Source organism: Chlamydomonas reinhardtii, chromosome 16 (genome assembly GCF_000002595.2).
Source record: "Chlamydomonas reinhardtii strain CC-503 cw92 mt+ chromosome 16, whole genome shotgun sequence".
NCBI lineage: Eukaryota > Viridiplantae > Chlorophyta > Chlorophyceae > Chlamydomonadales > Chlamydomonadaceae > Chlamydomonas > Chlamydomonas reinhardtii.
In genome coordinates, this window is record NC_057019.1 from 1,103,869 (window position 1) to 1,124,737 (window position 20,869).

Consider the following 20,869-nt stretch of genomic DNA (forward strand, 5'->3'; position numbering starts at 1 on the left):
CCGCCGCTTTTGCTACTGCCACCGCCACCAAGCCCACCGCATGCAACGGGGCCATCCGTGTGTATAAAATCGCGAAGGTATGCCCACCGAACCCAAGGCGCGGAAGGCTCCGACTGCCTTCCAAGGGAAAGCCACAAAGCCGCCGCCTGATCTCCTGCCTGCTGCACATCGGCGAACGCTCTCCAGCCACTCTCCAGCCACCAGCGCGACCTGCAGCCTGCCGAACAGCTCTGGCACCATACCCACGCGGCTCAGCTCCAGCGGCAGCAGACTGGGCTGCAGTGAGCGGTCCTCGGTTTCCTGTAACACTGGAACGAGCGCAAGGTGATGGCCTCCTTCAGGGATTGTGCTGTCAAGGCAAGCGATATGTGCGTGCACATGTGCAACAGTCCACCAGACAGACCCGCATGATCGTGTTGGTCAGCGCAATGTGCAGCGCCACGCGGAGATGGCGAAAACCTTGCATGCCCCCGATTTGCCCCAGCCAGTGCCTCACTTATTGGTTGGCAGGCCTCGTGGGTGTATCAATCGTGATCCTGACGCTCGAATTCCCAGCCCGCCATGCAGCGCACTCTGTGTTGGCCAGACACTGGCTCAATTAATGCTACTCGGAGCACATGTCCCGCTCGCCATTGCTTATCGCCCACAACACTTCGGCCCAGAAGTGCCCCGCCGCCAACTGTAATATCCACACACGTCGCATGCCATGCCTCTACCCATGGCTGCAGTAGTCTTACATCCCCGCGGGATCTCTCACCTGTCGCTTTCTCAGTGCAACAATACATACAAAGCAGGGCATGCGTGCGTTGTCACACCCTGGCGAACTTGAGGCATCCGTTCAGCCCTACCAGCGTGCGTTTGCCCACGTGAGCAAAAGTCGACTACACCTCCAACAGGCCTCCAACCCAGCAAGTACACGACACACCACAAACTCATCGCTCGCCATCTCACTAGCAGCAGCACGTAATGAGCCCGTGGCATGTCGGCCTGATGAAGTCAAAGAGCCACTGTGACCCGTGTGGCAGCGTGAGCTTCCTTCCGTCGTGCGTTAATCCGCCCAATCCGTATCCGCATGCGTGCTTGCCGCCTCAGCCCGCCCCTGCGCCGCCTGGTAACCGCGGCACTTGTAGATAACAAGGCATTGTTTCCGCATTATATCACATGGGCTGAAGGCTGCCAAGGTCTTGCATATATTGCGCCCTGTCTCCATGCGCCACACCGCACCACTATCAAACTCGGTCGCTCGCTTTAAGCACCAATTGCTGTCACGGACACCGCGCGCATCGGGCGCTAATGCATGCATCACCGAGTTCGGATGTGCGGTCACGCGCCGGATTGTGGGAGCACCAACACAAAGCAGACCCCGGCAGTCAAACACAGCCCTCTTCTTCAACAGCTTTATTGAAACTTTGTCGCCTATCCGTGTGCCTCTGCCAGGAAGGGATTGCACCATTAAAGCATATCGGGAGGCACAGAGGGTCTCACATGCCGCGCTTGAGCAGTCCGCGGGTACTGCTTCAGAGGCGATGTATGGCCTCCCTGGTGTGCCTCAGATGTGTAGCCTCAGACAACGCAGCCCTCACCGCGAGGCTGCACTTATTGCATTACGTAAAGATTGAAGGCGTTCAAAACATTCGCACGTTGCCAGGGCAAGCATAGGTATCCCCCCGCCATTGCGTGCGTTGCATCCAAAAATGTCTGTGCAGGAATAATCGCAACCTCATGGGCAAGCGTTTCAGTATGACCAGATTATTATATTTGTCCCAGTACCCAGTGAATAGCATGCGTTTTTCCGAGGCTTCAGTGCCAGCCATGCGTACGTCTTGTAACTGCAGCAGCCGTATGCGTGCCAGAAGAACACCTGCCTCCTGGCTAATCACCTGTCCTCCCTGCCGACCCCGGCAATTCCATGACATGAGAGCTCTCATGTCTCGAGTGTGCGCACAGCCGTCCCCTGCCTATCCTTCATGCATGCGCACCGCGCGCCCATGTCGACATCGAGACGAGGTGCCACCCTCCATGCACCTTCTGTCGCGCCAGCCCACACTGCGTGCGCCACGCATTCATTGTACATACTTTGCACCGGCACGCCGTACGCATTTCCACCCTGTCAGGCGCTGCAACGATGCACCCCTCCCCTCACCCGGCCTTACTCGTTCGGCCTGGGGCAGCAGCAACCCCCCTGTTGCATCAACTGAACTTGCATGCATTTGGCGCGGTCGTAGCAGGAAATCACAGCATTGAGCGGTGCCGCGGAGGAATGCGCGAGCCAAGCCGCCTTCGGCTGACGACATCGCAACACCCTTAACAGGCACCTTCCCTCCATGTACATTAGCAATTTATCCCCTCGCGGCCGCGGGTGCACAGGGAAAACACAGTCCCCTGCGTGCGTTGGCCTCAACGGCAACGCAGCAGTGGTCTGGGCAGGCCGTGACTTCGTAATCCTCACACGCAGTACTGCATGAGCAACATCACCACCACCATGTGCATCAGCAGCAGCACCGCCTGTCTGAGCAGCGCCGGGTCCAGTAACTTACCCACGCCGATAGCTCCGTGCCAGTCAAACGCACTGGCACAACCGCTCAGCAGCCAGCAATCCCGTGCAGTAACGTTGAGCATGCATTATCCGAAGCCATACCGCATGAAATCGTAAGACAGCAGCATGCGGTGGTGCGGCCAACATGAAACCCAACTCCCCACCCACATTAGCTTCTTCCTTGACCTTCTATGACCCAATGTTCCCGACTTGCTCGAAAGGCTCTCAAGGCCCTAGTCGCAGAGTCCGGGTCGCCTGCGCCCGTGTGTCGACGCATCGCAGCTGCGACACCTCCACACACTGCGTGACGTGTGATGGCGGCGCGAAGGCTGACCAGTCTTTCCTGCCGCGGCAGTTCCCATGCCCTTTCCACACAACCCAAGCCGGTCGTCGTAGATATGTACCAAAGCTTTCTAGATATTGGCAGTGCAAAGGCATGCATCTAAGACTTTTGGTGTGCGTCTGATTGTTTTTGCGCTGATGTTTGCTCCACAGCGCACCATCACCGGTATGAAGCGCTTGAGCATTGCTTGCATTAGGATTACTTCTCTCTGTGCGTGCGTGCGTGCGTACGTGCGTGCAACGGTCTTGACACGACCTCTTCCCCCATATTGCTCGCGCACCAGGGCTGGCGCGTCGTAGGTATCTAGGTTGGGGCGGCGGCGCCGGCCCCTTGCCCCCAAACGCATGACACGAAAAAGCCCCGCTTCTGGACGGCGCGTGCTCGCCATCTGTCTCATCCGGTTAATTTGCGCCGCCACCAGCCTCGCCAGCTCCGCCGCTGGCAGCCGGCGCAGCAGCAGCCGCGGCTGCCTACTCGCTGGCGGCGGCGCCTGGCGCGGCCGGTGCGGCGGCCGGCTCTCTGGCGCCCCTGCCTGCACCTAGCTTCAAACTGGTTCGGGCGGCGGCTGCGCTGGAGGACGAGGCGGCGGTGTAGGCGGCCGCCGATGTCGACGACATCTCCATCAGCAGCCTGCAGTCGCAAGTCCGTGTACGTCTTAACTTTTTGTGCTTGAACATGAAACAGGTGCGCGTCCGCCCATTCGCGTGTGTGTTTGTGTGCGTTGTTCATGCGAGTGTAACTTGGGGTGCGCGTTGTTACACGGCAAGCAAGGTTGCTCACGCATGCCTGACAGCTAGCGAGCCTCTCACCTCTGCACGGCGCCCACCGCCGCCGCCAGCTCCGGGTGTTGCAGGTCGGCGTAGCCCGTCAGGGCGGCGGCGGCGGTGGGCCAGGGCGGCGTGTCGCCGCGGCGCAGGCGGTGCGCGTACAGCGCGGCGGCGGCGGTGGCGGAGGGGCGGTAGTTGAGGAACTCGTCGTCCAGCAGCGCCGCGTCCAGCAGCGCCTGTGTGGGGCGTGGTGGGGTGTGGTGTATGGGTGGCGCGGATGCGGCACAGCACAGGGCTCGACAACTGCGGCTGCGGATACGGCTTTGGCAGCGGGCCCTTCCCCCTCCCTCCCCCCTGCTCACATCCTGCCAGCTCTCATCCTGCTGCCCTGCTGACCCACGACCTATCGCCCGCCGAGTGCCGACCCACAACACACCATGAGCTGTTCCTCGCCCGCCGCCTCGGGCGCCGCGCCCAGCCGCCGCAGGTACACCGCCGCGCAGCGGGCGGCGCTGATGGCGGCTGTGTCGCCCGCCAACGCAGACCGCACGTTGACCTCCATGGACTGGAAGCCCAGCGTGGGCAGCGCCGTCACACGCGCCAGCAGGCCCTCCAGCTCCGCCTCCGCCGCGGCTGCGTGGTCAGCGGCGGCGGCCGAGGCGGCCGTGGCGGCGGCGAGCTCGGAGACGGCGAGCATGCGCAGCGCGGTGACAGAGGCCATGGTCTGGGGGCAGGGGTGAGTGGGGGTTCCAGGCAGGCCCAGGGGGGGTGTTTGGGGGTGGGGTTGCAAGGATGTTTGGATGTGTCGGGGGGGGGGTTGCAAGGATGTTTAGGAAAGCGGTATAGGACGCACTGAAGGGTGAGGAAAGTCAGGCAGGGGATGGGGCGGCCGCCTCACAGGGCTTGGGGGCGGGCTTGGACGACGCATGCGCCTTGCACCTCCCAGTGCCCACCTCCTGTGCGCTCTACGGGCTGCTTTTAGCTTTCATGGGTTCCAGTTGCCCCACACCGCCACACCCCACACCGCTGCAGCCCACAAACCCCTGGGTCTCAGTTTCTTTGGGATTGGATCAGACCAACTAACCCTCTCACACCCACCCACACACGCAGCTCTCACCAGCAAGTTGTCCTGCAGCGCCGGCCCCGAGCTCATGAACCGGTCCAGCAGCAGCACCGCGTCGTGCACCGCCACACGAGGCAGGCCGCCACCACCACCACCACTAGCACCACCAGTAGCACCACCACCACCACCAGCCCCGGCGCCTGCGGCTCCATCTGCGGCGCCCACGGCGCCCCCGGCGAAGACGGCCTCGAAGACGGACAGCAGGTTGGCGACCAGCTCGCGGCGGCGGGCCAGGTAGGCTGGGCCCATGGCGGCCACGGACAGGCAGTGGGTGGCCTCGAAGGAGCGGACCTCGGCGAAGGCGTCGCGGCAGGAGGCCTGGCGAGGAGAAGGTGATGAAGGTGACGGTTAGCATGTGTGGAGTTGATGAGAGGAGGGTCGGGGCACGTGGGGTCGGGGTAAGGCCAGGCCATGCTTGCGGTAGAGCACAGCCGCTCCTGCGTCTCCCCGCATAAGGGCTCGCTCCACCAACAAGAACATCCAAGCCCCTTCCCTTTCCCCTTGTGCTTTCTGCCCACGCATACACACACACACACACACACACGCACACGCATAAACACACACACACACACACACACACACACACGCACACGCACAAACACACACACACACCTCGAGCGCGGCGTCGTGGTCGCTCTCCTCGTCTACGCCCACCAGCGCCGCCTGCAGCAGCGCATTGCCGCCGCCCGCACCACCCCCCGGCGCGGCCGCTGCTCCTGCTCCTGCGCCCACGCTGGAGAAGGGCGCCAGCTCCAGTGCGGCGACGTCGCCAGTCAGCCAGGCCGCCAGGTCGGGCCCCGCCGCCTCCAGGCGTTGAGCCGGCACGGGGCCAAAGTCCTGCGGCAGCAGGCAGCAGTCGCCGGGCGACAGGTTCAACAGCAGTGGAGGTAGCAAAGGCAGTAGCACCCGCAACAGCCGCAGCATTAGCAGGTTGTTCCTTACTTAGGAAGCTCATCTCAACAAAGAAAACACTGGCTGAGACCGCGTGTGCCTGAGCACGGCGCACTGAGCCGCCACCGCTGGACTCTTTCCTCAGGCCCCGCAAAAGCCGCTGCCACAGGACTTACACCCCCGCCTCATTCTCTGCAACTCCCTCGGTCCTGGTCCTTCCCTATTTCGCAACCTCCTTCGGCTGCAAATCCACCTGCATCAGCTTGAAAGGCGCGCCCCGGGCCGCCAGCCACGCCTGCAGCGCGTCAAGCAGCAGCGGCCCCGCGTCGCGGCCGCCGCGGGAGCGCGCAAAGCGCAGCACCACACGCGGTGGCAGCGCCCCAGGCCCGGACTCAATGGCGCGGTCGCTGCGGGGTGCGCGAAGGTGGAACGGGGATCAGGAGGGCGACAGAAACTAAGCCAGCGGCGCTCGAATGAGGCAGCACAAACCACCCTGCGCCCGCCACCCATGTACCCCTGCCGGCTAGTCATCCCGTCGTTCATGGACGGTTACCCATTGCCCCCATCGGCCTCCTTTCCCCGTGCCGCCCGGCCTCTCCCTCACCGCTGCTCCGCCAGGAAGCAGAAGAAGGCGGCCACGCTGGAGCCCGAGGCCACTGCGCCCAGGTGAACCTCCTGGAGGGGCTCCAGGCAGCCACCAGCGGTGGAGCCCGTGGCGGCGGTTGCGGAGCCGGTGGCGGAGCCGCCCGAGGCGGCACCAGGCGGCGGTGCCGCGCCACCAGACAGCGCGAGCGCCATTAGCGCCTGCGGGACAGCGCCGCTGCTATTGTTGCTGGTGGTACCGGCGGTGCTGGTGGTGGCGGTGGAGGAGCCCGCGGCAGCGGGCGGGGCGGCGGTCACAGGCTTGATGGCGCCCGAGCCCACGGCGGCGCGGTAGATGCGTGCGGCGCGGGCCTGCGCGCTGGCGGTGCCGCTGTCCCACAGGACGTCGGTGATGGCGGCGAAGACGACGTGGTCGGTGCGACAGCCCTGCTGCAGCAGGCGCTTGAAGGCCTGCAGGGGGGCCGGCGAGGGCGAGGGCGATGGGCGTGTAGGAGGGGGCGCGAGCTCGGCGAGTAGACGGAGGTGCCCGTCATGGGCTCCCTCAATCTCCCCTTTATGATCAAGTGACCTAATCGCCTTAGTGCCTATGTAAGGGTCCGATTGCGTGAACGTCACGCAGTATGGGAAACCTGGTGATGGCCAGGGTAATGGCCAAGATTCCCGCACAATGTTTCCGCTAGTCCGAGCTAACGCAGGCCCTCTTCAGCAGCCCCCGAGGTACTAATGAAGTGAAGTCTTAAGAAGTGTCGAGCAGGTCCACCCGCAAGTAAGCGTGAATGTTGGCTCGTCGGAATCGCCGGAACGCGGTGCACCGGCCGTGAGGCCGACCATTGGCATTGAGAGCTTGCCGCAGTCATAACAAGAAAGCTTCGCCATATGCATCCCAATTTCGTGCAATCTTCGAGGGGCGCAAAAGTCCGCGCAAAGTTCTGCTTTTGCAACGTCACGTTCCGCTGCGCAGCGTCGCACGCCCATTCATTCGAAAGTGGCCGGCTTTCATGCTGATCAAAAGCTGGCCTTTGCGCGGGGATGGCGAACGCCGGGAATGGCGAACGCCGTTGACCGCCATTGCTCGTCGAAGGCCGCACTGCGAGTTCCGCCTTAGCCCCGTCTTCTCGGCAGGGTTCGTACTACAGTTACTTCCGACTGCGAGCTAGCAACCCCGGGGCTTTCTCACGACGTACCTGCAGCGCGCGGCGCCACTGGCCGCCCTTTTCGTACGCGTTGATCAGCGCCGTGTACGTCACAACGTCCGGCTCACAACCCTGCGGGCGCCAGGAAGCAATGACAGCAGCGGCACAGCAGTAGCAGCAGCGCTCAGTGCCAGAAGCGCTGCGGCAGCGTGTCTTGCGCGCCTGCGCAGTAGGTGCTGCCACGGCGCCTCAGCGCTTGGCTGCCCCATATGTCAGGAACCACGAAACAGCGCACACGGCGCGCAGCCACACGGCTGGTTGCAGGCCCCAAGAGTGACAGCCGCGCGTCCCGCATGATGCCGGGTGCCAGGACCAATGTAAGAACCCCTGATGGCGGTCCAGGCTCTCCGTGCAGATGAGTACTCGAAGGGCATGTTGATGCGGAGCAGGTGGGAAGGCGCAAAACACATACCGCACACCACCACGCCATAAGGACCCCGATGTCGCCGCAACGCCCTCAAAGAACCAGAGCAATGATAGGCTCATAGCTCAGTCCGTGCGTCCGTGTGTCCATGCACTCGTGCAACCGACGCGGCGTGCTGCCCACCTGCCGCTGCAGCTTTGCGAAGACGTCCGCGGCTCGCTCCCACTGCGCCCCCGCCGCCAGCGCTGTGATCAGGCTATTGTAGGTGATGATGTTGGGGTTGCAGCCCTCGCGCAGCATCTGCCCAAACATCTGCAGGGCCAGCTCCCACTGCCCGTTGCGCTCGCAGGCGGAGATGAGCGCACTGTAGGTGATGACGGTGCGCTCGCAGCCGGCGGCCTCCTGCGCAAGGCGGGTGCGGAGGGAGATTGGGGAGGGGCGGGTTTAAAGGGACGGGGCCGCTGGGGGCGTAGCGGTGGCGGTGATGCTGGGCTGGGCTTGAAGAAAAAGAAGGAACGGGCGCAGATGCAGCGCTTCTGTCTACATTAACTCAGTACGTACGGCACTGAACGCAGCGTGATCCCCGCGCATGATAAAGAACGACAGGAAAGCGTGTGGTCAACACGCGTGGAAAGGACTCACCATCTCGCGCAGCGTCTCCAGGACCTTTTCCAGGCGGCCGGCCTTGCTGTAGGCGGTGATGAGCGCATTGTAGGTGGTGGTGTTGGGTGCCTGCGGGGAGCGGCGGAAGAGGCAACCAGGGTTAGGCGGAAGAGGCAACACGGCTGAGCCGGCGGGGGATGCATGTGTGAGAGAAAGGCGGCGACCTGTCTTGTTAACTCCCGGAACATCTGGTGAAGGGCGATATTGATGTCAAAGCCAGCACGTGCTCATTCCCCGCCCTAGTCAGCATCCAAACCCGCGCCCACTTCAGCTTCCGCCCGAGGAAGGCGAGCACGGACACAGGTCGTCTGCAGTCAGACAGGTGAAACCACACACGAGTCGACACAAGGACATACACACACGCACCTGTCCGGCCGCCACCAGCTGCGCATAAACAGACAGCGCCTCGTGCCACTGGTTGCTGCTGTTGCAGGCGATCATCAGCGTGTTGTAGGTGCGCGTCACCGGCGCCATACCCTGCGCGTTCGGGAGGAACGCCCGGGGTGGCGCGCAGGGCACAACAAAAGGTTTGGACGGGAAGGCCTGGGGGCATGCAGGACTAGGAAGACGAGGTCGCATCCAGCTCCATAAGGACATCACACCGTAACATTAACACCCGGCATGCAATTTGAGAAGGAAAATGTCAGGAAAAACTGGCGCAGCACTCCTGCTCTTTTGAAGTGCGGCCATGGTGCCGAGGGTGCGGCGGCGTGGACACACGACACCAGTCGTCCCCGACATGCCCTTTCATGACCGGCCGAAGACCCATGCAGCCTGACGCGCGGAGTTGCAGACCCGCACACCAGCAACGACATGCCTCACCTCCTCCTTCATGCGGGCGAGGACCTTCAAAGCCTCGGCCCACTGCCCGGTTTTGCCGTACACATCGATGAGTGTGTTGAAGGTCACGACCTGTCGGCACAGGCAACCATCTTAGGACGGCGGATGATCACAATCCAGTCAAAGATCAACTGCTCGAATGTAGCCGTGCGCACGGCCGGAAGCAACAAGCAAGTTGTGTTGTCCCACACATGTCGCCGCCAAGCCCAAGCCGTCACGATAGGACAACGGCAGCGCCTTTCAGCAGCACCGCCGACCCATTACCCTGCCACAGACCCCCACCCCACAACGCCCACCACCCGCCGACTGCGTACTCCCGGTAAAGCGCCCACGACCGCCCACGACCGCGCTTACGTTTGGCCTGCAGCCTGCCTCCTGCAGCTCGCGCCACACGTCCAGCGCCGCCTGGTGCTGGCCGGCCTTGATGCACACGTTCATGAGGGCGGAGAAGGTGTGCACGTTGCGCGGCACGCCGCGCGCCGCCATCTCGCGGCTCAGCGACAGCGCCACGTCAAGGTCGCGCCTGAGGGGGCGGTGCGGGGAGGGGGCAGCAGGCGGGGGCAGGAAGGAGCTGGTGAGAGCGCAGCTGCGCAAAAAGGTGGTGGCAGTAAGTGGAGGTGGTGGAATTATGGGTGGCGGGTGCGAGAAGTACAACGAGGCGGGGCATGGCAGGCGCTGATGTCTCACACATTGCAATGTCACTATCGATTATTATGAACGTGGGCTTGTGTTTGTGTAGGACTCGGTCCGTAGCTGGTTAGTCATGTGGAAGGAGATGAAAAGGCACCCAGGGAGACGGAAGGACCTGGCACAAGCGCCCAGTGCTTGCTAGCACCCGCGCTGTCTCGCAACATGGCTTCACCCTCCACCTCCCGCTGTACCTCCCGCTCCACCTCCCACCACCGCCAACCGCCACACCTGTTGCTGGAGCACAGCGAGATCATGGCTGTGTACAGATACACGTCCAGCAGCCGACCCAGATCGACGCCCGGCTCCAGGCCGCGCAGCCAGTCGAAAATGTCCCAGGCCGCCGCCGCCAGACCGTTGGTCGACAGCTGCTTCATCAGCGCGGCCACTGCGCGCCCGTCCAGGCCGTCCAGCCGCGACGCGACGGCCTCGTGTGCCGGCTGGCCACGTGGCAGCTGCCGTACCGACATGAACAGCTGGTGGATCAGGGTGTCCACGTGCGGGCCGCTGGCGGCGGCGCCGCCACCGCCGCCGTAACCGCCGCCACCGCCGCCGTAACCGCCGCCACCGTAGCCATCACCGCCATAGCCACCGCGCCCGCTGCCCCCGCCGCTGACGCCCGCGCTCCCGCCGCGCCAGCTGCCGCCACTTCCAATCCCGCGGCCGTAACGGCCACCTCCCGGTACGTAACCCCCACCACCGCCACCGCCGCCGCTGTGGCGACCGCCGCGTCCGCCGCGGCCGTGGCTGTATGCCATGCCACCCGCCCCGCCGCCGCCTCCGCCGCCACCGCCCGCGGCGTCGCGCCCGCCGGTTGACCGCGCATTCATGGCACCCGAAAGGGTGTCCGTACGCCCGTATGGCAGGTGCTGGCCACCCCAGCCCCGGCCCCCCGGCTGGGGGGCTAGCGTGAGGCCGGGCGGGTGCCCCGGCTGCACCTGCTGCTGCTGTTGCTGGATGAGCTGTGGATGCGCGTGCGCGTGCAGGTGTAGTTGTTGCTGCAGCTGGGCAGCTGCGTGGCTAAGTTGTTGCTGGTGTACCAGCTGCTGCTGCGCGGTGGGTGGTCCGGGCGCAGCAGCCCAGGCGCTGGGCGTCTGAGCGGCTCCCCACTGCTGCGGCGGCACCGCTTGCGGAATGGTCTGAACGGCTGCAGTGCCCAGGGAGTACTGCGCTGGAGAGAGCAGCGCGGGCGGCTGCTGTTGCAGGCCCGCACCCGACAGGCCGTGGCCTGTCTGGTGCAGCCCGGGAGGCAGCGAGACTGCGACCGGCAGGTACTGCGCTTGGAGCAGCAGCCCACCAGCAGTGGCGAACTGCTGCGAGGCTGCGGGAGCCCCGCTCCCGCCTGCGGGCAGGATTCGCCAGCCCTGCAGCTGAGCACCACCCAGGCCGCCTGGGGAGGTGCCGAGCAGGGCGTCCTGCTGAGACTGAGACACATGTGCACCATGCTGTATGTTGGTTCCTGGCGTGCGTTGAGATGTATTCTGTGAGGACACTTGTCCGCTCTGCCACATGCAGAGACTCGGCGTGGACGCGTCAAGAGCGATCCGTCGCTGCACTCATCGCCCTGGAAGCGAGAGAACCCCGCCTGGCGGATCGAGCAGTGTCAAAGGATACAGTCAGATTTGCAGGTAACAAAGCATGCCTGATTGCCCGGGGCCCACTGCCGCGTCGGCACAGCTCGGCCCCCCCACCACCCTGCCCCCGGCTGGCACTACGTTGGGGCGAACCGGCTCTTGCTGCGGCAACACACCTGTATCTTGGTTGGGTGTATCTGCTGATGTACGTGCGCTTTGGACCGCCGCTTGTAAAGCCCGAACGAATGCGAGGGCGGGCTCGCGGCTCGGCCTCGCACACGCTCTGTCCTTCAACGAAAAGGTTTTGTTGCGCACCGGTTTAAGGCCTTCAAATTCCAGGACGCACTCCGGCCAGCGTTCACACCAGTGGTGAATTTCAAGTTGGCGCTGAAGTTGTCATTGTGGAGTAACAGTCGTTAAGCCTGTAACTAGTTTATTGTGTCAGATTTGAACGCTGGCGCGGTATTGTGCGGGTTAAAGCCTCACGCCAGAAGGGCAATCAGCTTCGTGTTTCGCCGCATCCCCTCGGAATGTCTGAGATCTATTTCTTATATTCTATCATATACCCAGCACCATACCCTGTGCTGGCCTGAACGTATTTCTATTCCCAGTTCGGGTGTCGCGAGTACCGTGGAACTCGCCGTAGAAAGCAACGCATAACGCATATCATGACAATAGCCCCTGCGCTAGAACGCGGCAGCCCTAAAAAAAGACGAACGGCCGGAAAGCGACTGGACCACTTCAGGAACGACCCAGCCGTTTCAATACTATACCTGGAATAGACCTAATCACTTGTGTGTTTCAATACCATAGGAAAGGCAAACGAGGTCCGGTCAGCCAGCGCAGTCTGCGACTAGCGGCCTGGAACAACAACATATACAAAGTGAAATGAACAGCACAACAATTCTAAAAAACTTCATTTATAGTCAAGCGCGCAGCACAGTACACGCTTACTCAGCCACCAGCCAAACTGCCAGCAGCGGTCAACCCTGTGTGTCCGCGGTTGCGGCAAGACTGATGACATTGTCAAAGCCCCATGATGCAAATAGGCCGGCTTTGCGCAGCGCCGTGTAGGTGTGCTGTCACGTGCGGCGTCGTGACTCATCGCCCTGTGTCTGGACAAATGCGTACTGCACGCACTGTCCAACCGCTGTGAGCGGACAAATGCGTACTGCACGCGGCGGCGCCGCACCCGCCGGAGGCCGTGAGGCGCGCCTATGGAGAGGCGCACTGCCGCATGGCTGAAGCCATACCGCGCGGCCGTGCACCGGGCTGAGGGGTCGCAGCCTCTCAGTCTCCCAACGTGCCGGAGTTCGCAATCCGCAAAGCGCCCGCGAGCACCGGGTGGCTCGGTGCATCCCCATCCGCACCGGCACACGCACACCTCATGCCACCTCAAACTTGCACACCTGCAGCGGCGGGAGCTCCAGGCAGGGAGGGGCGGGTCGTCAGGCAGGGGGCGCTAACTCCAACAGGGCCGGTGAGGGCGACCACGTGCAATTGAGCCCAAGGACACTCTGATTGTAACCTGTATCCTCGTTATCGTGCTTGCAGGTAACCGCAACACCCGCACTCTCACCCCATACTCTCATCCCAGCACTAAGGCCCCCGCCACAGCTGGGCAGCTGGGCAGCCAGATCTCGACACGGTGGCGCGCCGCCGCTGCGCTGGCCCCACCCCCCATCCCCCAGTCCGCTCATGCTCCCGCACATACCATCCGGTCCCATCCCATCCCATATCCCGTCCTCCCTCCACCCGAACCCCCATCCCCTATGGCTCACCGGGCACTTTTTGGAGTAGTCCCCCAGCCACTTGACCGCGCAGCGCTGGTGGAACTGGTGGCAGCAGGGCAGGCGCACCAGCGCGTCGCCCGGCTCGTAGTCGCACTGGCAGATGGCGCAGGCGCTGCACAGGGGATGGGGGGGGGGGGGGGTGTGTAATTACCAGCCCAAACTAAGGGGGGAGGCGCAGCAGCACCGGTCGAGGCCGAGGCAGGCAGGCAGGCAGGCAGGCAGGCAGGCAGGCAGGCAGGCAGGCAGTGCACCAAGCAAAGTATTGAACGACACTCAAGCGTCGGGTTGGGAGCAGGAGAGACGTCGCGCAGCGCTGGAGTGGAGCGTGGTGGGCAAAGGGAGAAGAGTGCTGTACCAGCTTCATGCACACGGGGGAGGCACCCTAGGTGAAAAAGTGCATTTCTGGACCCTAAACGAGATGAGGGGTGTTACGTGGCGGTGGGGCTTTGGCGGGCTTCGGCTTGGCTTCGACTCATGTGCGTAACACTATGAAGGTCGGCAGCCAACCAGGGGGCGGGTGTTGTTTCTCTGGGTCGCAGATGGCCCTTCGCGGCGTGGGTACGGCGTGCCCCCGCTTGTCGGGCTGTCCCTTCAATTGTAATCCGCATCCTTATAAAAACACCCTTTGGCAACTTGCGCAGTCACCAAAATCGGGCAGCAGGTTCGTTATATGGCGGACACTATTCATATGGATTCTGTGAACTCAGGGGGGTGAAATATTATGCGGGCTGGGAGAACAACCCGCGTGTTTGTCCGCACAGGTGGGCACGCATGGACCAAAACGTGTCCAAACCGACATGCGTATTCTAGCCGGTCGACTAGCTAAAGCTTCTATTGTATATGTGTATAACGTGAAGCGAGTAGACAGGGGCTCAGATTAGCCTGTCTGTCCGCACATTGAAAGCATGTTGCCCTGGAGGGCACGAATTCCAGCATCCTTTGCTGCCGTCGATTTATAAAGATCAGCGGATGTTGTAAAACTACTTATTGAACGAAGAGGATGCCTCCTCGCGATCCCGACTAGTCTCCAAAGGGTTGCTTTGAGCCTAAATCGCACGTTGGAAGACTTTATGATTGCTAAGCGTTAGATTGAGTCTTGTATCGGAGCTACAGGGTCCGTTGGCGCAAAGCATTTAACATCTATTTGCACGATCGTCGGCAAACGTTAATGTCTACTGATATCTATGATATATGTAGCATGTAAAAGCCATTGCAACTTGTCCGAGCAGCTAACTCGGCCGCATGAGTGAGGGGAACATATTCAGACCCCACGGTATGGTGCCCCCCCGCGTGTGAGCTTCATGCCGCGGGGCCCGCACTCCGCACCTGTCCACGTGGCCGTCGTACACACTGCGCGGCAGCGCCTCCAGCACCTCCTGCAGTCAACAGGGCGCAACACGGTGATGACACCGGCGGGCATGGCAGTTGGGCACATTTCTAACACACAGTCTAGGCATGCGCGCGTAAGGTGTGTCAGTGTGTGTCGCGCAAGTCGCGACCGGCCCGTGCCCGTGCTCACAGCTCTGGCAAAGCTGCTTCTAAACGCGTACGTAAATCATGTGTGCCAAATCTAGATGGCAGCTTGACGGGGCTCGCAGTGCGTATTGCTTAGTCCAGACAGTTTCAGGTAGTTCGCATCAGAACGAGAAGGATAGGGCTTCATTGCTAGCCAGTGCCAACTAACACATCTCTGGCGCTGTATTGCACCCTGGCCTTGTAGACCGGTCACATGCACAACGTTGCAGGCCGCCGGAAGATAAATTGTCCGCTGGGCACCCGGCCCGTCAAGTTCCGCTCCCCCCCGGGGACGGCCGCAACAACATGAAGCACACGTGCTGGCCACCCACATTCATGTCCACGTGATCTCCCGGGTCCGTGGCTGACCGCCCACTCTCATACCGCCCTGCTCCCCATGGCCTGCTCTCCATGGCCTTGCAGCCCTTCTCACACGCCATGCCCCACACGCGGCTACCCACCTGAGGTGTTGTGACCTTGACGTCCTCCAGAGCCAACAGCTCTTCATAGCTCGGCCCGCCGCCAGCGCCACCAGGGCCGCCAGCAGCCACGTCATGGAAGCCGCCGCCGCCGTAACCGCCGCCGCCGCCGCCGGCGTAACCGCCACCGTACGCAGCAGGGCCCAGCGGCACCACCATGCCGCCGCCGCCGCCGAAGCCGGCCCCCGCCAGCCCCACCAATGCGCCGCCGTGTAGAGCTAGCGGCAGGTGCGCGGCAGCGGCGGCGAAGCCAGAGCCGAAGCCGAGGCCGGGCCCCATTCCGCCGCCGTTTGTGGATGGCGCTGCGCCCATCGGGGCGCCATTCGCCTCTTGGAGCGACAGCATCAGGGCTGCGCAGGAGCAGCGCCGGCACAGGCGGTGGCAGGGGAGGCGGGGCAGGGTGGTAAGGAGGGGTTGAGACATGACAGGTGCGCATAGTGCCAAGCTACCAACAGACCGCCGCGCGACATTCATCTGCCATGTAACCGTGAGCAGCCATGACTCCGACGTGCCGTGGCGGGTGTGCATGTGCGGGCGTGCATCATGCGTGTCTTACCCATAGCAAGTTGCGCCTCCTCCGCCTGAGGGCCCGTGCAGCAGGCGGAAAACGCATGCGCGGGAGGGCGGGGACGGGGCAGAAGCACAGGTAAGCATACACGTCCAGGGCTCTTGGCTTTGGCAGCAGGCAACGCTCTGCCGATCAACCCCTGGGTATTGGTTTCTTTGGGATTGGAATGAACTACCCCCCAAGCGGCCGTCACCAACCCTTCTTCTTTACCTTCTACCCTGCCCCCAACACCATCCGCGCAGCTGCTGTTGGTCGCTGTGGCCCTCCCTCCACCCCGCCTATCTCTGCACCGCACCACACTGCCTCACTGCCTCACACGCAACCACTGCCAACACGCAGTCGTTCTGCATCCCACACACATACGCACACACACACACACACACACACACACACACACACACACGCGACGCTCGGTAAAATGGTGGGTATCGGTAAGTAACTCCGTCGCGTCATTGGGCGGGCTTTCGTTTCGTTTTTTAACACACACACATACACACACACACACACACGCCCGGCGCCGTCTGGACGGGCATCCTCCGGGTTTCCATTCTTTGTTTATAAGCCACACGCGCCCACGCACTGGCGCCCACCCACTGGCGCCCACCTGGCGCAGCAGCTCCTCCTGGCCGCCCGGTGCCACCAGCAGCTGCAGCAGCGCCGCCCGCTCCGTGTCGCGCCGCCGCAGGTCCGCCAGGAAGCGCTCCTGGAAGCCGGCGGCGGCGGAGCCTGTGGAGTGTGGGGTTGCGTTGCGGAGGCGGCGGTGGGCTTCCGGGCGTGACTGGGTAGGGCGGTTCCAGGCAAGCTCAGTCAGATCCGCCGCAGCGAGGGGCGGAATAGCGAATTGCAGGCAATCAGGTGAACCCAGACCCAGTGGGCTTTGAGCAGGAGTCCAGAGGCGAGCGCAAGAACTGCGGGATGTGCAAGGACGTCCGGGTCGCCCAAGGCCAGCCGGTACCGCCCGCACCGCCGGCGCGACCTACCCGTTCCGCCGCCGCCAAGCGCCAGCGCCCCGCCCACCACTCCATCGTCATCGCTGTCGCCGCCGCTGGCCACAACCGGCCCCGGGCCGCGCCGCACGCCCATCGACCCCAGCCGCGCGCCGTGCGCCGCCGCCGCCAGCCCTGGCGGCGGCCGCGCCGGCCCAATGGACCGAGCCGGCCCAAACGTCGTGGCCTCCGGCTGCGGGTTGGCGTGCACTCGGAACATGCGCTGGGGCAGCCGCACCTGACTGCCGCCGGCGGCGGCGGCGGCGGCTGCGCCGCCACCATACCTGCCGCCGTGGCCATCGTAGCCGCCGACGTCGCTGTCGCTGTCGTCGCTGCGGCGGTCGTACACGAGCCGAGTGGCGGCGCCGCCGGCCCGGCCGAGGCCTGTCGGCGCGCCGCCGCCGGCTGTACGGCTTGCCGCAAAGCTGGTGTTACCATGTGTGGGACCAGATGCGTCGGAGCCGCCGCTGGCTGTGGCGCCGCCGCGGCGCAGATTGCTGCCGGCTACGCCCATGCTCATGCCTCGCAAGTTGCTTCCAGCGCCGCTGACACCGCCGCCGATGGTGCCGCTGCTGCGCCGCCGGGCCGCCGCGCCGCCGCCAAAGCCAGCCGCCATGCTGCCGCTGCCGCTGCTGTCCATGCTGGTAAGGCTGCTGGGCGAAGGGTCCCGTGTTGATGACGTGCCGCCGCCGCGCCCAAACACGCCGCCAATAGCGCCCAGGCCAAAGTGGCCGCTGTGGCCGCCGTGGCCGCCGTGTACGCCGTCGCCGACGCCATGCAGTAGCCCACGCTGCCGACTACCGGCACCGCCAACGCCCGCGCCACCAGCGGCTGAGGTCGCAGCCGGGGCAAGACCAACGCCGTCTCGGTCCTCGCCGCCGCGCCGCCGCCGCGCCGCCGCCGCCGCACCGCTGCCGGCTGCAGCCAGCGCTGACGCCGGCGCCCTGCTGTTGCCGCTACTGCTGCCACCGCTGTCTCCTGTGCCGCCCGGCGCATCCCGGTTGCCGGTCGATACAGTTCGTGCCAAGGGCGGCCGCGTGCCTGGCCGAGGCGCATCCGCCAAGCCGGCCGCGTCTGCACCCGTGCCTAAGCCTACATGGGCGCTGGCACTGTACAAGGGCTCCTGGTGGTGATGGCTCCTTGCTATGAGGGGGGAGCCAGGCCCCGATGCCCCCGCGTATGCTTCCGCTACTGCTGCTGCGGCTCTTCCGCCTGATGCTAGGTATGAATGGTGGCCCGTGCCTGCGGGCGCCACAGCTGTCCTAAAGTGGTGGGGGGCTGCTGACGAGCCGTCCGCCAGCGCTGCCGCTACAGCTGATGGTGATGCTGAGACAGGATGATGGATGGTGGATGGTTGTGCGGCTGCTACTGCTGCTGCTGAGGATGTCGACCCTCCTACAAGCGCTGCGGCTGCGGCCAGAGCGGCCGATGCCTCGAAATCGGAGGCCAGCCTTCTACGCACGTCGGGACCGAGCCCGTTGGGAGCCGGGGACACGGGTGGCGGTGCTGCTGTCGACGTGGCGCCCCCTGCTGCCGGAGGCCCTGCGGGAGCCGCTGGGAGCGCGGGGGCAGATGCTGCTGCCGGTACCACTGCGGCCGCCGACGCTGATGCGGATGTGGATGCTACCGTTGCGTGGTTGCGGCCAGGAGATGGCGGATGCAACCCCGCCGAGGACAGACTCCGGAGCGGCGCGGGCGGCGAGGGTGAAGGCAGTGACAGCACCGGCCGCGAGGCCTCGCACCCGCCACTGGCACCGCCGCCACCGCCCGCGCGGGAGCCGCCGCTCGCGGCATGCGGCGGCGTGAAGCCGCGGCCAGCAGCGCCGCCGCCGCCGCCGCCGCCGCCACCGCCGCGACCGGCAGCTGTGGGACTCAGCACAGCAAGGCCGCCGAACGCCAGTGTGAACGGATCAAGTAGGCCACCTGCCAGTGCCGCGGCCGCGCTGCCGCCACCGCCCCCACCGCCGCCGCCGCCCATGGCCCCGGTGGAAGACGCACTGGGCAGCCAAGGTGGAGAGCCCGGGGACGCGGGCCCAGGGCAAGCAGGCCCTGCAGCTGAGGGCGACGAGGGCCGCCTCGCAAGGGCAAGCCCCAAGCCGCTGCCAGCTGCTCCGCCCGGCATCCCGCCTGTACCGCCGGCGTGAGGCTGAGAATGTGAGGCACTGCCGGGCCTACCCGCCGGCGCGGCCCCAGCAGCAGCAGCAGCAGTAGGTTCCGAGGACGGGTGCGGCGGAAAGGCCGGCCGCCGTGATGCCACCCCGGCCTCCGCCACTGACGCGCGGCCTCGCCCTGATGCTCCGCTGCCGGTCCTCCCCCAGCCGCCCGGGGCTAGCCCACCCAAGCCGCCGCCCCCTTCGCGCAGGGGTTCTGCTCCCCCCTCATGCCCGTGCCCGCCCGTGTGGCTGGGGCCCGACCGGTCGCCCGCCCTAAACGCGGCCTCCTGCGCACCGGCCTCGGCCGCGCCTCCCAAGGCGTCCGTTCCGAGTGCGGCGGCGGCTGCCAGGCGGTCCTCCGCCGCGCGTGCGGCTGCACTGCCGGGCCCTGTGGGGCAAAGACAGGTGGGCGGCGGCTGAGTGTGTTGGCACAGGCCTGTCTCTGTGGGCACAAGGGTGGCACCGTACAGGTCAGAATGACAGTAGCAGTACACTGATAGTAGCAGTCCTCGTGTCAACCAACGGCATGCAGCCATCCAACCAACCGGCCGAGCCCAACTATCCCACGCACCTGCAACAGGCCCGCCCCGCCGCGCCAGTCCGCCCTGCCGCGGCGCTCCTAGCCCGCCGGTCAGCCGGGAGCCAAGCCGCCCCGCGCCCGAGCCCGAGCCCGCGCCATTGTCGGCGCCGGCGCCAGCAGTACTGCTGCTCCCGCTGCCGCTGCCGCTGCCGCTGCCTCCACCTGCTACCGCCGCAGCCCGCATGCTGCTGCTGCCGGCAAAGCGGCCTATGCCGGACACGCCGGCGCCAGAAGCTGCGCCAGCACCGGCGCCAGAAGCCGCGCCAGCTCCCGAGGCGGCGCCGGGCCGCCTCTGTCCCGGCGCCTGGGCCTGCAGCAGCGCCGCAGCAGCCCGCAGGTCTCGTTCCGCGGCCATGAAGGCGCCCGCACCTAGGGCCCCAGCTAGCGGCGCCGTGGGCCGCCCCAAGGCCAAGCCGCGGCCGCCTGCCTCCCGGCCGATGCTGTCGGTTCTGGGCAGGGCGCGAGACCCCAGCCCATTGCTACCGGAGCTGGTGCTGTTGCCGGGACCGGCGGGACCGTGGCCTGCGCCGTGGTGGTAGCCGACGGCCGTGCGGCTGGCGTGGCCGCTTCCCTGTCGCTGCAGGCCAAACCCCGCACTGTGGCCCACGGCCCCACCGCCGCCCAGGTGCTGCTGTGAGTTCGGAGACAGCAATGGTAAGGAGTGATGGGGCTGTGAGGGCACCTCGAGGCTCGGCGCTGGGCGAGGCCGGCCCCGCAAGTCCGCCGCTGCGCGGCTGGGGTCGCCGTGGTCGCCAGCTCCTGGTGGAGAATGGCAGCAATGCCCGACAACACAGCGGTCGCAAGATAGTTTTATATGGTCCAAGCAATTTGCATAGAGCAGCCTCGCAGGGGCGTGAAGCCAAGGCCGAGGCAAGTTCAATACCCACGGCTGCGCTACCTAACCGCAAGTCAGCCGCTTAGCTTTAAGGGCGCATCGCATACGCCCTGACGCACCTCGAGGTGCTGGCGCCTGTCCGCGACCGGAGAGGACTTCCATGTGAGCCGGCTTTGCGCTCAGCAAATGACGTGTCGTCTCATTTTATGCTCAGTATGATTGTGTAGGTATCGGCTCCGCCTCGAGGTCAGGCCTTGGCTATGCTTTTGTTGCCAAGTACATTTATGTCGCTGCGAAGCCTGTATCGCGTGATAGCGCCTCCCCAACAATCAAAAGGTGACGTCCTTCTTACAAATAACTTACTACACGCTCGGGA

The 20,869-nt window shown here is 64.7% G+C and overlaps 2 protein-coding genes across 3 annotated transcripts; both read right to left on the reverse strand.

Annotated features, from left to right (window-relative positions):
• Positions 1–401: 401 nt before the first annotated feature.
• CHLRE_16g649800v5 (uncharacterized protein) lies at positions 402–12,027 on the reverse strand. The gene is made up of 15 exons (XM_043070778.1): positions 11,761–12,027; positions 10,242–11,595; positions 9,678–9,846; positions 9,306–9,395; positions 8,850–8,960; positions 8,463–8,552; positions 8,004–8,222; positions 7,448–7,528; positions 6,265–6,713; positions 5,914–6,067; positions 5,382–5,606; positions 4,764–5,087; positions 4,083–4,370; positions 3,689–3,882; positions 402–3,509 (listed from the first exon to the last, which is right to left on the reverse strand). The coding sequence occupies exons 2-15, from the start codon at positions 11,519–11,521 to the stop codon at positions 3,350–3,352; spliced, it is 3,834 nt and encodes a 1,277-aa protein (XP_042915421.1). The 5' UTR covers positions 11,522–11,595; positions 11,761–12,027; the 3' UTR covers positions 402–3,349.
• A 94-nt stretch (positions 12,028–12,121) lies between these two features.
• CHLRE_16g649833v5 (uncharacterized protein) lies at positions 12,122–20,867 on the reverse strand. Of its 2 annotated transcripts, none has more exons than XM_043070780.1 (10): positions 20,613–20,867; positions 19,650–20,417; positions 19,374–19,466; positions 16,920–19,052; positions 16,544–16,665; positions 15,928–15,952; positions 15,354–15,721; positions 14,704–14,753; positions 13,366–13,489; positions 12,122–12,993 (listed from the first exon to the last, which is right to left on the reverse strand). In XM_043070780.1, the coding sequence occupies exons 1-10, from the start codon at positions 20,653–20,655 to the stop codon at positions 12,970–12,972; spliced, it is 3,750 nt and encodes a 1,249-aa protein (XP_042915423.1). In that variant the 5' UTR covers positions 20,656–20,867; the 3' UTR covers positions 12,122–12,969. The 2 variants fall into 2 exon arrangements, with proteins under 2 accessions (XP_042915423.1, XP_042915422.1); XM_043070779.1 differs by having other exon boundaries at positions 19,374–19,520.
• Positions 20,868–20,869: the final 2 nt, after the last annotated feature.